Source organism: Bos javanicus, chromosome 8, assembly GCF_032452875.1.
Source record: "Bos javanicus breed banteng chromosome 8, ARS-OSU_banteng_1.0, whole genome shotgun sequence".
NCBI lineage: Eukaryota > Metazoa > Chordata > Mammalia > Artiodactyla > Bovidae > Bos > Bos javanicus.
Window position 1 is genome coordinate 65,368,272 of NC_083875.1, and position 13,730 is coordinate 65,382,001.

At 39.5% G+C, this 13,730-nt stretch overlaps 1 protein-coding gene across 5 annotated transcripts in view; it reads left to right on the forward strand.

Moving 5' to 3' along the window:
• Positions 1-13,730, forward strand: part of NR4A3 (nuclear receptor subfamily 4 group A member 3) — a 42,341-nt gene that overhangs the window by 9,327 nt on the left and 19,284 nt on the right. For all 5 annotated transcript variants that reach the window (XM_061425789.1, XM_061425790.1, XM_061425792.1 and 2 more), the window contains 3 exons: positions 2,086-2,215; positions 2,676-2,848; positions 12,955-13,154. In XM_061425789.1, the coding sequence (XP_061281773.1) occupies positions 2,086-2,215; positions 2,676-2,848; positions 12,955-13,154 (503 nt within the window). The remainder of the gene's footprint in view (positions 1-2,085; positions 2,216-2,675; positions 2,849-12,954; positions 13,155-13,730) is intronic.

A 13,730-nucleotide genomic window follows, 5' to 3' on the forward strand; every position in this document is an offset into this window, starting at 1 on the left:
AAAATGTTTGTGGAAAGATTTTACAGTATATTAAGCGCCATACAAGAGGTATGCTAGATTATGATGTCTTAAATGTAGAACCGTCAGTTTAGTCATTTTTTTCTGTCAAGTAACTCCATTTCTTCAGCAGATCTGATTTTTACAGTGTTTCAGTGAAAATACTGAAAGGCAGTGAAACAGGCAGCCAGAAGAGGGAAAAGAAAGAAAAACAATTATGAGAAGTATAAGTAATCCATAAATATAACCACCCCTGAATAATTGAGAGTTGACCTAAATGCAGGAGTGATAATACATTTCTGGTCTAGAAATGTCAATTGTGTTCTCCAACAAGCATCCTTGTTCTACAGCAATACCTTGAAAACAAATCTATACTTGAATGGGTGGGAGTAGGATAGGGGAGAACCACCCCACGGATCTGTTAATTAAGGGAGCAGGAGCAGGTTTTACCCAGTGGCTTTCTACCATTAAATTGAATTCTTTAAAAATGTGACATGAAGTGCAGTTAATGATGGGAATTCAGTGATTGAACCATAACGATCTCTCCCTGTCCTTAAACAGTTGTGCAGGCACACACAAATGTTAGGAAGGTTTCAGGTTATTGGGAAAACATATACCTGAAGCAAAATGCCACCAGCACTCAAATTGGTATATCCTTGAGGATAATGACAAGAAATACAGTTTTCTAAAATTACTTTGAAAGAGAGCTTTTAATTACAATGAAAGAGAGCTTCATTCAGGAAACACAAGTTTCCTACCCTTACAGACTGCTGCAAATTTAAATGCTGGAAACATCAGAAGTATGTTGTATTTTTGAAATTTCTCATTTTGAACTAAAATCACCTGCTAAAGCAGGGAAAATGTATCTGGCTTTAAATTTTATATAAGCAGTTTAGAAACGATCCCTTAAAATGAAATTAAAAGGTGATAGAGTGAAAACTGATACAAGAGGATTGAGAATTGCTGAAAATTTAAAAAGATAGAAAGTAAATCTAGAATTTTAGACACAAAATAGATCACCAATCCTAGATTACCTAGATTTTTTTTTTTTCATGTAGCTCAGGCTTACCAAATAAATTCACCTTTCTGCTCTATTTGGAGTTGAATAGATTCAGGTAACTTCTGAATGAATGATGAATATACATCCATTTGCACAGATTATTTTTATTTTTTTAAATCAAGCATTCTCTTGTATCTGGAGCATAAAATATCTTTTATTATTTCATGTTTACTTTTAAAATTGTATGTGATTCTGAAGAATACAACATTATTTTATATCCAGACCCAAGTTTAATGTTGCATCTTTTACAATATGGCTATTTTGTTCATGTCAATAGTCATTTATGACATAACCTATTAATGGGAATTTTCCTTGAAAATATATGGCCCTCATATTCCTTCCTTTATCTCATTCTTTTTTGTTTGTTTGTTTTTTCTTGGATATGATAGTGGTTTTTAGTATCCAGTTTTAAATCTTTACTTTCAAAAGTCAGAAATGGACAGTTTACCATTATTTTTAAAATAAAATACACTGCAAACGCTGATTAAGTGATTTGTTTTTGCATTAAAACTTTATTTCCTATATGTTGTAACTAGAGAAGTCCTCATTTTTTGCTTTTTATGGTTTCATCTCTATTGGTGGACAAAGCCAGTTTCTGTGATATTTGACTCACAATAGTGATAGGCAACAAAGTATATCCCAGATAATTTTGATTTTATTTTAATAAGGTCAGCAATAATCAGGGGAGTGGACCAAGTAGAAAATTGTTCCCAAGGGGATATTAAAAGTGAAGATAATCTAATCCTCCAAGGTATGATATGTTGACCTGGTAATTTCAGATATGATTTTATCATTCAGACTTGAATGTCTCCTGAGACTTGCTTCAGAACAATCCGAGATGATTTTCATTGTCAGCAGCTAACACTAATAAAATTGTTTTTCCTGCAGGCTAGTGTGTTAGGAAATTAAATTTATCTAATTATACGAATTGCACTGTCGCTTTTCACATTGTAATTAAAATACATCTTGTCAGGTCCTACCTCTTTCCAGAAACTATTAGTTGACTATCTGTTATTGTATTTCCTCAGAGAACAGTGCAGAAAAATGCAAAATATGTTTGCCTGGCAAATAAAAACTGCCCCGTAGACAAGAGACGTCGAAACCGATGTCAGTACTGTCGATTTCAGAAGTGTCTCAGTGTCGGAATGGTTAAAGAAGGTATGGGTATAATGCTTTTTATCCAACTTGCTTGTAAATATTCTCAGATATCCCTGAAAAAAGTTAATATTTACATTGGGATGGTGAATTTTCCTAGTTTCCATTTCCTTTCAGCATTTTATTTTTATGGTGTATTTACATTTAAAAATAGCAGAGGTCTGCTTATTCTAATTTCTCAAAATCAATAGAGAGCTTGTGTACATACATCTTTCTTCTATTTGAGAAGGAGACTTTTAGGGCTAATTCATTACCAAATGTACGTATGGGGTGGCTGTTATGCTGCCTGTTTCAACTCTCTTTAAATCATTGTGGGGATATTACTCCAAACTTTTTCCACTTTTAAACGGTCAGTCTCATTAACGATTTGCTCAACTGTAAAGTGTTTTGTTTCCTCTCTGTGATTTATGGCTGTTTGTGGATATCTTTGGAGACGTTTTTTCTTTTTTTCTCTTGGTATCAGTTGTCCGTACAGACAGTCTGAAAGGGAGGAGAGGTCGGCTGCCTTCCAAACCAAAGAGCCCATTACAGCAGGAAGCCTCTCAGCCCTCTCCACCTTCTCCTCCGATCTGTATGATGAATGCCCTTGTCCGAGCTTTAACAGACTCAACGCCCAGAGATCTTGATTATTCCAGAGTAAGTTTTATGATATCCTGCTTTTGAGTGAATGATCAGGGTCTCTATTCATGATGCTAGTAATAAGCTTGGATTGAATGACTTGTGTCTGGCACTGTGCTCAACCATTTTCATATCTTTTCTCTATTTTTTCACTTCACTTAGCAATTCCAGTGCATCCATTGCACCAAATAATTTTTGCCTTATTGAATCTCTAAATGCCTTAACAAATGACCCTGACAGTGCTGCACCTGTCATACCCATTGTTGCAGGATTCCTGATGGTTGTGCCAATGAAAATCTGCACAGGTGAATTACAATTTGTACGTTTCTTTCATGCTTTAGACAACATGACTACTGTGTTTTTCATATTGTGACCAAACCAGCTGGGTAAGCCTCAAGTTATCCTTGAACAGTTTACCCAATTGCACTGGCATTGATTGACCTACTGCTTATGGAGAGGGATTAGACCATTGATGGAGAGGAGCAAACTCTGGCCTTGACATCAGGAGGTGTCAGGAGAACTGGGATGGAATGTTGCCTCTGCTGCTTCCTGCCTGGGTCACCTGGCTCCTGCTCTTGGCTTTCTCATCCTTACAGTGGAGATGATTACAATATTTAACCTCAGAGGGATGTTTTGAACATCAGTCACGTAGGAACAATGGTTGAGAAAACATTTGAAACTGTAAATGACCACGAGTGTTGTTAAGTCAACCAAAATATATCAACACTTTTATTTGATATGGGATATAGTGAAATATCATCAGTTTGAAACCTGAAAATTCCCAGAAATTTGGATAACATGAAGAAGAATGATTTTCTGAGCAAATGTATGAATATTACTGGAAGACAGTTTTAAAAGAGACTTAGAAAAGCAAACTTCTAGTAAGGCAGGGTCTCACCAGAGAAAAAAAGAAAGGAAAAAGATCATAATTATTCAGCCATTTCTACATGCTAGACATTGTGGTACTTTGTCTCATCTAACAACCATTTAAAGAACCATAAACTGTAAGAATAGTTACTCCCACTCTAAGACAAGAAAACTTAGAAACACAGTTTCCACACAGAGGAGAGAGAAACCAGTCAAGGGATCCCCAGTTGGTTGATTTGGCTTGGTAGCAATTACCAGATTGCCTTCTCCAGGTCCAATCAGAGTCTTGAACTTCTGGTTGAAGGGTTGGCCAAGAGTGTGAGTGTGTCTGCCGTTGCCCTCTTTTTAGGTTGTAGTATTGACAAAAATGAAAGGGTGATTGGTATACCTGCTGTGATCTTCCTGCCTTCCTCCCCTCCCTCCTTTCAGGCTGTGAAGCCTCCTTTGCACTCTGGAGCACAAGACTTCCTATGAGAAGCATGGTAGGTCCTTAGCATCAAAGGTTGAGGACTCTTGTTCTGATTACAAGTAGCATCTCTTGACTGAAGTCAAGTCTCAAATAATAGTTTAACTGAATAATGCAGTGGTTAAAGGGCTAAGGCTTTGGAACCGTGCAGGCCTCAAGTAAAATTCCAATACCATCATGTATTGGAATGACCAATACATTCCAAGCTGGGTGACCTTGAGCAACTGATTAAATCTTTTAATATCTCACCTTCCTCATCTGTGTTATGGAATAATAATAATAATATCTATTTCCCAGGATTGTTTTTGTAAAATTTAAATAAGATACTTGTCAGAGCTTTAGCTCAGTACCCTGTATGTTATCTCGTTGACCATACCTTCTTATTCTGTCATTTGTTGAATGCTTTAATGAGTATAAACACTACATATGTCAGGTGCTATGTAGAAAAACCACTAAGGTAAGTGTGATGATTGCCATTTCATAGATGAGGAGATTGAAAGTGAGAAAGGCTAAAGAACTGACTTGCCCAAGGTCACGTGAGTGAGTGAGTGAAGTTGCTCAGTCGTGTCCGACTCTTTGCAACCCCATGGACTGTAGCCTACCAGGTTCCTCAGTCCATTGAATTTTCCAGGCAAGAGTACTGGAGTGGGTTGCCATTTCCTTCTCCGAGGTCACCTAGCTAATATGTATCTGAGATAGAATTAGAAGCCAATGGGTCCAATTTGCCCCTCAAAGTCTGTGCTCCTAAGACCAAAATTCCCTGCCTCTCTGGTTTCAGTGAGAATGGGTGATGGAAAAGCATTTGGGAATAGAGACTTTTTCAAGAACCAACTCTGGCCTTCCCTTATGCAATCTGTCTGAATTAATGAAGCTTCTTGGCACTGCCTCCACTGAGGCTACAGCACACAATCTGATGTTGTTCTAGGGCATTGGCAATGACTATGGCCAGTCCAAAGAATTTTGTTCACAAAGTGATGATGGTGGGGGCACAAATCATCCAATTATTGGTCTACATGGCCTAATTAGTTATTCAGTGGCAAACCCTGTCCCATACTTTGAGTTGTCCCAGCTGGGAACTGTCTCCACACTGAAAAATCAATCCACTGTGTTTGCTTGCTTCTGCACCATTCAGTGTGTTAGACTAGAGTCATCATCCTCATCAACAAACATTTATCCAATTTAATTGTTAGCTTTGTCCAAAATAGCAGATTGACCATGCCAGAGTCTGGGTCACGATGATATTACCTTTGGGGCCTGCCTGGCTCAATTTTGCAAAGCATATTCATTTTAATTGCATTGTTTTGGAATCATATCGAACCTCATAGCTTGGATTCTCCTGCTTTTAGATAGCTTTACAAAATTATCAAAAATTGGACCCAAATCAATTAAATTAAAAGTCTTTTTTAAAAAATACAGTGAGTTTTCATCAAAAACTTGGATGAAGGCATAGAAGGCATGCTGATCACATTTGCAGATGACAGAAAGCTGGGAGGGATCGCTAATATGATGGATGTCAGTATCAACATTCAGAGTGATTTCGACAGGTTGGAACAGGATGGATGAAACCATCATGGAGAAAGTTAACAAAAATAAATGTGAAGCTCAGCATTTAGAATTTTTTTAAATGGGAGAGACTTAGCTTGTCAGTGGTTCATGTTGAGACGATCTCAGGAGTCTATTCCCTATGCTCAGTAAGAACCACCAGTGTGTTCAGGTGGTAGAAGGAGGGATGCTAAATTAGCTTCGGCCTCTGCAGAAGAAGGATAGGACCAGGACCAACTTTGTGGTGCCCCATGGGCTCTGTGCTGTCAGTCCACACTTCAAGGATGGAGTTCAGTTCCAAGCTGAACTGAACTGGGATTTAAGAGGGCAGTGGATACACTGTTTCTGAAAACTTGAAAGGGATAGTTGGAAGAAATGTGTTGGGACTAGGTCACACTTTTGCCATGTTACCAAGAGGACTGTTCTCCCAAGGGCAGATCTAGAGGGTGAAGGAAGTGGCCTTTCCAGTCCATTCTGAGGACAAGAAAGAGTTCTATTGGCTCCAAGAACTGCTATGGAAGTATGAAGAAACTTAAGGAGAACTCTTTAAGGGTTCCTCACAAGGAGACAGGTTGTTTTGGCTGATATTAAGTTCCTTCCAGCTCTAAGATTTCAGGATTCTAGGGTCTACCTTATTGTCCCTAAATGCAAGTGAATAGGTATACATATACATATAAGAATGTGTGCTGTTAAGTAATTGTTACTTCACAAGATTGAATTTGCTTCATTTTCTTAAAAAAAATTAACATAAAGTGAACGAAGCAAAATAAATTTATTGAAAGTCTACCCTGAGTCAGTTACCATCACATATATTTAGTTTATGTGGTATAATTTATGGTTTCAGTCATTTTTTAAATATCATTCATTGTAATTCCGTTTTCATATTACCTTCTCTTTAAAGTTTTTATTTAAGAATTCAGAGAACTGGAGGTGATCTTGAGGTAATCTAATCCAACATTCATATTTTCAGAAGAGTAAATAAAAGTTTAAAAAGATTAAATGGCTTGCCTAAAGTCAGTGGCAAACAGTTAGACCCAAATCTCACCCCTCAAGAGAGTATGTTTCTCACCATATTGCCTTTTATTTAATGGAAATCTACTAGTTTGGTTTTTTTTTTCTAATAAAAGTCTTTATTAGATTTTTTAAATTACAATAAGAGTAACATATACTCATGGTTTGAAAAAGGCAAACCATTTAGAAGTGAATCAGGTGAAAAATGAAAGTATCTTCTTCATTTATTCCTGCTTAAACCATACCATAGTGGTAGACATAATTTATTACATTTTAAATAAGAAAATGCACTGTCAGTTTCAAGTCAGACAGTTGAACATGACCAAAACAATTTATTAAAGATGCTACCTTCCCCCAGTGAATCAGAGAAATGAGAAAACATTTGCCAGACAGGTTCATTCTAATCTTCTTGTCCCAGCCTATGTGCCTTTAAGGTAGTAAGTGAGTGTTTTCCTGGTTTGTGGGACAGGGAGGTGGAGGACTTGTTCCAAGTCACAGAGGGAAGGGTGTTTTCAAGGCCAGAAAGATTGCTCCTCCCTCTGTGAAACGTTCCTGGCGCTGAGACCTTCTCTTCTCCTTTGGGCCAAACTTCTCTCCTTCAAAAGTGAGCTCAGATCATTATATATCAGTGCAGTCAAAACATGTCAGATTTGATTTGTTTCGCCTCAAAATGTTGCTGTTCTCTACCCCACAGTTGCTTTTAATTTAGCATTACAAGTATATATAGATACCGGACTTGACTTCAGAGCCTGTGTAATTCCTAATGAGAAAGTGTACTTCACATCCTCATTTGTTGGTCATTTTAAGTATTTGCCAGCAAACTAGGATGTTTTCTGGTAAAAGTATCACTTAGCACTGTAACAGACTCCAAAAACAAGATACAGTACAGATACAACCAGGCCCCAGCAAGTGGTATTTAAATATGTTAACAAAATAGCCTAAGAAACAACTTAGCTGGCACATGTTAGACCTACAAAGTATAAACTACATGAAGATTCTGCAGAGTCCTTCTTAAAGCTACTTCAAAGACCCTCTCAAATTGCCACTAACCCATTGGATGATTTCAGGCCAGTTCTGCCCCTCTGTGGGCCTCAGTTTTCTCATCTGAATGACAAGGAGATTGGACTAAATGCAGTGCCACAATCCCTTCCAGCCTTCTCATTCCCTGACCCTGTGACCATTATACCTACTACAATTCCCCTATCAGTACCGGTCTCCATTTCCCAAAGTGTGGTACCCAGACTGCCTGTATCAGAAGGAGCCAAGGTGTTTGCTTAAAATGCATATTCCCAGGGCTACACGCAGGCCTACTGACTCAGAACTGGGGGACGGGGAAAGCAGGCAGGAATCTATAGTTTTAAAAAGGCCTCAGATGGTTCTTTGGCACACTAAGGTTTAAGAACCATCATTATAATTTAATAAGAACAATTCAATTTTACCCCAAATCTCCTATTTCCCAACTTGCCTGGCATTGAGAAGAAATGAGCAATAGACATGAATTTAACAGAAAGTAACTGACTCACTGAACAGTTCTTCCAGAGCAGTGGACACATTACTGAACAAGATGCAACTCCTGTCTTCATGGAGCTTACAGCCCAGTGAGGGAGACAGAAAATAAACCCATATGTAACTCCAGTGGTGCCATTTTGGGAAGAGATGAGGGTTTAGGGGTTTTGTTTTTGTTTTTTAGAGAAGGGAGGCAATTACATCAGAAAAGAAGAAATTTGGGGGAAAACTGTATTAATTGCCTGTTTTTAAAGTGTCACTTTTTACAGTGTAAGATCCTAAGTCTATGTATACATAGTTTGGCTCATAGAATAGTAACATCTGAAATATAAGGACCCAGGGAAAAGTAACATTGTAAGAGAAAATAAAATGTTCTTAAGACATTTTACATATTTAGCCTCAACTGACAGTGAGATAGAGTGAGTATCAGATTCCACTCTGCTATGAAAACATCACATTGCTAAATTTTAGGTCTGGTGTTCACCAAAGGTCTTGCATAATTTATTTTAGGCCTAGCTGTGGCTGAAATCTGACTTGTACATACATGGTATTACCATTTGAAATGTGTCAACTCATTTAAATAATATTTGTTGCTTGCAGTCCTAGATTCTCAATCTAAGTCCTTCAGAGAAATCTGCATTAGACATTAGCTATCAGTAAATGCAATCCTGTGTCTTTGAGTAGTGGTAAAATCTGATTATTGATGGATCAATTATCCATAAAGGCTGGAATACAACGTTAGCATAAAGAGGAAAAAAGATTGACTTTTAAGGTCTTTCTCTGTTCAGTCTATATCTGATTAGAATGATCAATAAACAAATTATTCCAGATTTTCTTTGGTGAACCCCAAACTGCTTAGCCCAGAGATGGAGCGATATAGGGGAGTACAGAAGCAGAGTTTGGGGTCTGGTTCTTCCAACCCCATGCTCAGCATTTCACAGCAAGCTGTTTATAAACTTCTAGCCCAGGCAGAGAGAGACTCTAATACGTTTTGTTCTGTTTCTTTAAACCTTATATTCAGTAGAGGGGACAGTTGATTTATTTTTCACCCCCAGAAGTGGATGCTGACCCTCCAGTCACCTCCTAGTTACTGGTGGCTCAGACTGAATCCAGTTTGGCTCCAGAATTCTGGAATGTGAACCGGAATCACTGCAGGTGAAGCCCAGAGAATCTGGCTGGAGTCTGGCACACAGGGCCTGCTGGCTCTCCTCCTTGCTGGACTCCATCAGAGAGAACTGCATACACAGGCAGCCACTGCATCTCCCTGTGTTCAGGATGCATGAAATGTGAGCCCAGCAGGGGCAGAGGCCTGCAGAGGACCCTGGGTGAAAGCTAAGTGCTCTGGAGGCTTCTGAGCAAATATTGGAAGCAGGGAGATTATTGAGTTGTGAGCCCTGCTTTCAGGGACAACAGTGCAGGAGGGAGCTGTTAGGTCCCATTCCTTGACCTTCTTTAGTCTTTTTCTCTCCATTTAACACCCTACTTTGAAACAATAAGGCTGAATTAGTATCAAATTCTAGGCAATACCATCATACCTGATGTGATTAGCAACGTAACGTTTAGAATCATTGAATGCAAGAGCCATCATGTGGAACATTCACTAGGATAGATGATGGTCTGGGCTGTAAAAGAATAGAAATCATACAGTGTCTGCCATCAAACCCACCCTGGAATTAAACTAGAAATGAATAACAGAAACACAACTGAATACAAGAGCCAAAGGAATCTTAGAGATTGGCTAGTCTAGTCACTTCTTACTTCAGAGGCAGAAACAGACCCAGAGAAGTTAAGTGCCTAATCTAGGGCTTCACAGCAAGTCAGTGTCAAAGCCTGGAGGAGGAACCCAAGATTTGCTGTCTGATCCAACATTCTCTCCTCAACTCTCCGTTACCTGAGAGGTTCACAGGTAGTGCTATCGGTTTTCTAAACGTGGTGCTGCCTTGAATTTCATGCTGCCTGTGGGGAACATTTGGAATTAGATTCATGTAAGAAGAGAAAGTTTAAAAATAAAATCTTTTTCTCCCCACTCTCCTCCAGTTAATAGTACATGTGCTAAAAGGAGGTGGTGGGGAGTGTCCGTGACACCAGATCATGCTGTCATCCTTGAATAGCGATGGAAAGGAGAGATGACTGCTTCCTTCTACCCTACTTTCCTCCCATTCCAACTCAGAACATCCAGGGCTTCATATTAATAGAATCCTGGCCCTGGGAAGATTATTGGGAATAGAGGAGCCAGGACTTTGGACTGGACCTGATATTATGGGATCCTAGAAAGTCAGGCTGAAAATTAGGAACCTTCCAGTTCAACCTCATCCCTCATCATATAAATGGGAGCTGAGGGACAGTGATAATTCTAAATATCAAAATCATTATCGGTATCATTACTGTCTTCATGTGTTAAATATGTTCTTTGTGCCAGGTTTTCCACATATGTTATCACAGTTAATCACTGCAACAAAATGTTGAGGAAGATAGTACCACCATTGTAGAGGAGAAAACTGAGGCTCAGAAAAGCTAAGTAATTTACCCTAGATAACTATAGTAGCAGAGCTACATTATTTCACAAATTAGGGGCCTAGAGAAATCTAGGATTGAAGTAATTGGGCACCTTGTCTGAAGTTTCTTTTGTTATTTCATGATGCCTTTTGGGAAAACACAGTGGGATGAGGGGAGACGCAGTTCAGACAAGGGCCTTATTTCTTCAGACCTATGTAATTCTACAGTCAACACCTGTCTGCTCTTTGGCTTTTTGTCCTCCATCCCCTGACTGTTCTTTCATTGAACAATATTCAACAACGGTTTGTTATGGTTATCATTTAGTCACTGAGAGTCAATTATGTGCCAGTCACTGTGGTGACAAAATATGAGACCAATGAATATATACATGGAGAGCAAAATACTTTTTTTTTTTGAAATGCAACCTTTATTACAGAGTAAATTCTCATATACACGTATACTCTAGTCTTCCATTGATCAAAGCAAAATACTTCTAAAAACTATCCTAGGCCACCAGCTAGTAATATCAGAACTGTTAATAGCCAGAGGTGTAGGACTGGAAATCACAGAGGCGTGTTTAAGTCTTGGCTGTACCACTGTTGGTTATGTAACTTCGGAAAGTCTGTTAGCCTTTCTGAGCTTCTTTGAGTCTCAGTTTCCTCATCTGTAAAATAAGGATTAAAATCCATGCCCCTGGAAAATCAACTGAGAAAGGAGACACAAAAGCACCATCAGCTGTGTTTCTGTGAAGGCAATGATGCACATTTACATGAAGGTTTTTGCATATCTGTTAAGTCTCTGTTGTTGGTTGTCCCTGGATTATTACCTTGCTGTATCAATCTTTCTGCCTGAAGCAGGAAAGATTTTCCTCCAATGATTGAAGCAAAACGCTGAGGCCACCAGCATAGCTAAAAGCTGGGTAGAGACTTTAATCCTGCCTGTACCTTCCTTCTCCTGGAGCCCTCTAGGTCAGTGTTGTCCAAAAGAACCCGTTCTACACCACATGGTGGATATTGAGCACTTGAAATATGGCTAGTGTGATAGAGGATTTTCACTCATTTAAGTAGCCACAAGTCCTGAGTCTAATGGCACCCTACTGCCTGGGCCGTGCCAAGGACACATTCCTCCCCCAATCCCTCCTTTTTTGTTTTATCTCTCAGAAATCCATCAACAGTAAGCACTCATCTTCTCGAACTGGTTAATTCTAAGATTCTCAAACTTCACTGTGCATGAGAATTCACCTGGAGATCTTGATAAAACAGTTTCTTGGGCTACTCCCCACAGAGATTCTGATTCTGTAGGTCTGGGGCAGAGCTGGAGATTTTTGCTTCTAACACATTCGCAGGTGTTGCTGATGCTGCTGGTCCAAGGACCACAGTTTGAGAACCAGGGGTTAATTAAACATCTTGTTTGGAGACAGCTATGCCTTAGGGACTCTGTGGATCCTGGAGGCTCACAAAGACAACCCCCTAGGGTAATGACTCTCAACTCTGGCAGCCCTTTGGAATCACCTGGGGAGCTTTTAAAAATTCCTGATGACCAGTCCCCATTCCAGACCAGTTAAATTAGAATCTCTGTGGATATGACCCAGACATGAGTGTTTTTTAAAGCTCCCCAGATGATTGCAGTCAGGACTGAAAACCAGTGCACTCATGGGACTTAAGCAAATTTCGTTGCCTATTAAGTGGTAACAGAGTCCACTCTATTTATGTCACAGGGCTATCATGAGAATCTGATGAGACTATGAATGCAAAAAGCTTTTATAAACTGTAGGACCCAAGAGTAAAGATTTAGGCATTGATAATCTTTTTTTTTTGAGTGTAAATTGTTTTATTAGAAGGTGCTGGAAATTAAGGGGATGAGGACTAAGACTTGTAAGAGAAGCAAGCAATAAAATGTGCAGTGTAACATAAAACACCATGTGGGTGGCTGACACTTGGTCCCAAAGGAATACTCTAGGAGACAGTCCTAGAACCTGCATTGAACTGTAGTTACCCCACCCAAGGGATACACGGCTTGGTTATTTATCCACCAACCCACTGACTGAGGTTCTCCAGGGAGGATGCTAATTTCTAGCACTTTCTGCTGTCAGTCACACTAAGAGTGGGCTCTGGTGGTCAAAGAAAGCCCTCCTGAAAAGAGAAGGCATTGACAATCTTGCAAGAGCCAATTAGCAAATGATGCTGTCAGCCCTATTGGACTGAGATAACGCTGCTCTCTGTGGTTTGCATTCTAGTACTGTCCCACTGACCAGGCTGCTGCAGGCACGGATGCTGAGCATGTACAACAGTTCTACAACCTTCTAACAGCCTCCATTGATGTATCCAGAAGCTGGGCAGAAAAGATTCCCGGATTTACTGATCTCCCCAAAGAAGATCAGACATTACTTATAGAATCAGCCTTTTTGGAGCTGTTTGTTCTCAGACTTTCCATCAGGTAATTACTATTCTTTTATCTTCCTTTAGTCCACTCCTTCCTTTGAAGAAGTTTGAAACCTGCTGGATTTTTAACTAAGTCAGTGGTGAAAAGTTTGCTCAAGAAGTACATATGTAATATGACCAGGCATTAAAAAAACTGAGCAGTGGATCGAACACTGGGCTGGTAGCCAGTTCTCCTGGGTTCTAGTCTCAGTTTTAACAGACTTGTTGTAAGAGCCTAAGCAGATCATTTGCTTCACCAGAAATCTAGTTTCCTTCTTCATAAAATGAGAAGGTTGGATTTGGCAATTGATGGGCTTCCCTGGTAGCTCAGCTGGTGAAGAATCTGCCTGCACTGCAGGAGACCTGGGTTTGATCCCTGGATTAGGAAGGTTTCATCGAGGAGGGATAGCAACCCACTCCAGTATTCTTGCCTTGAGAATCTCCATGGACAGAAGAGCTTGGCTGGCTAGTCTATGGGGTCGCAAAGAGTTGGACACGACTGAGCAACTAAGCACGACACACAGCAAAGCCCCTTGCAGCGCCATCATTCTGTGATTCCAGGAAGATTCTCATGGTACATAAGGTATTTCCT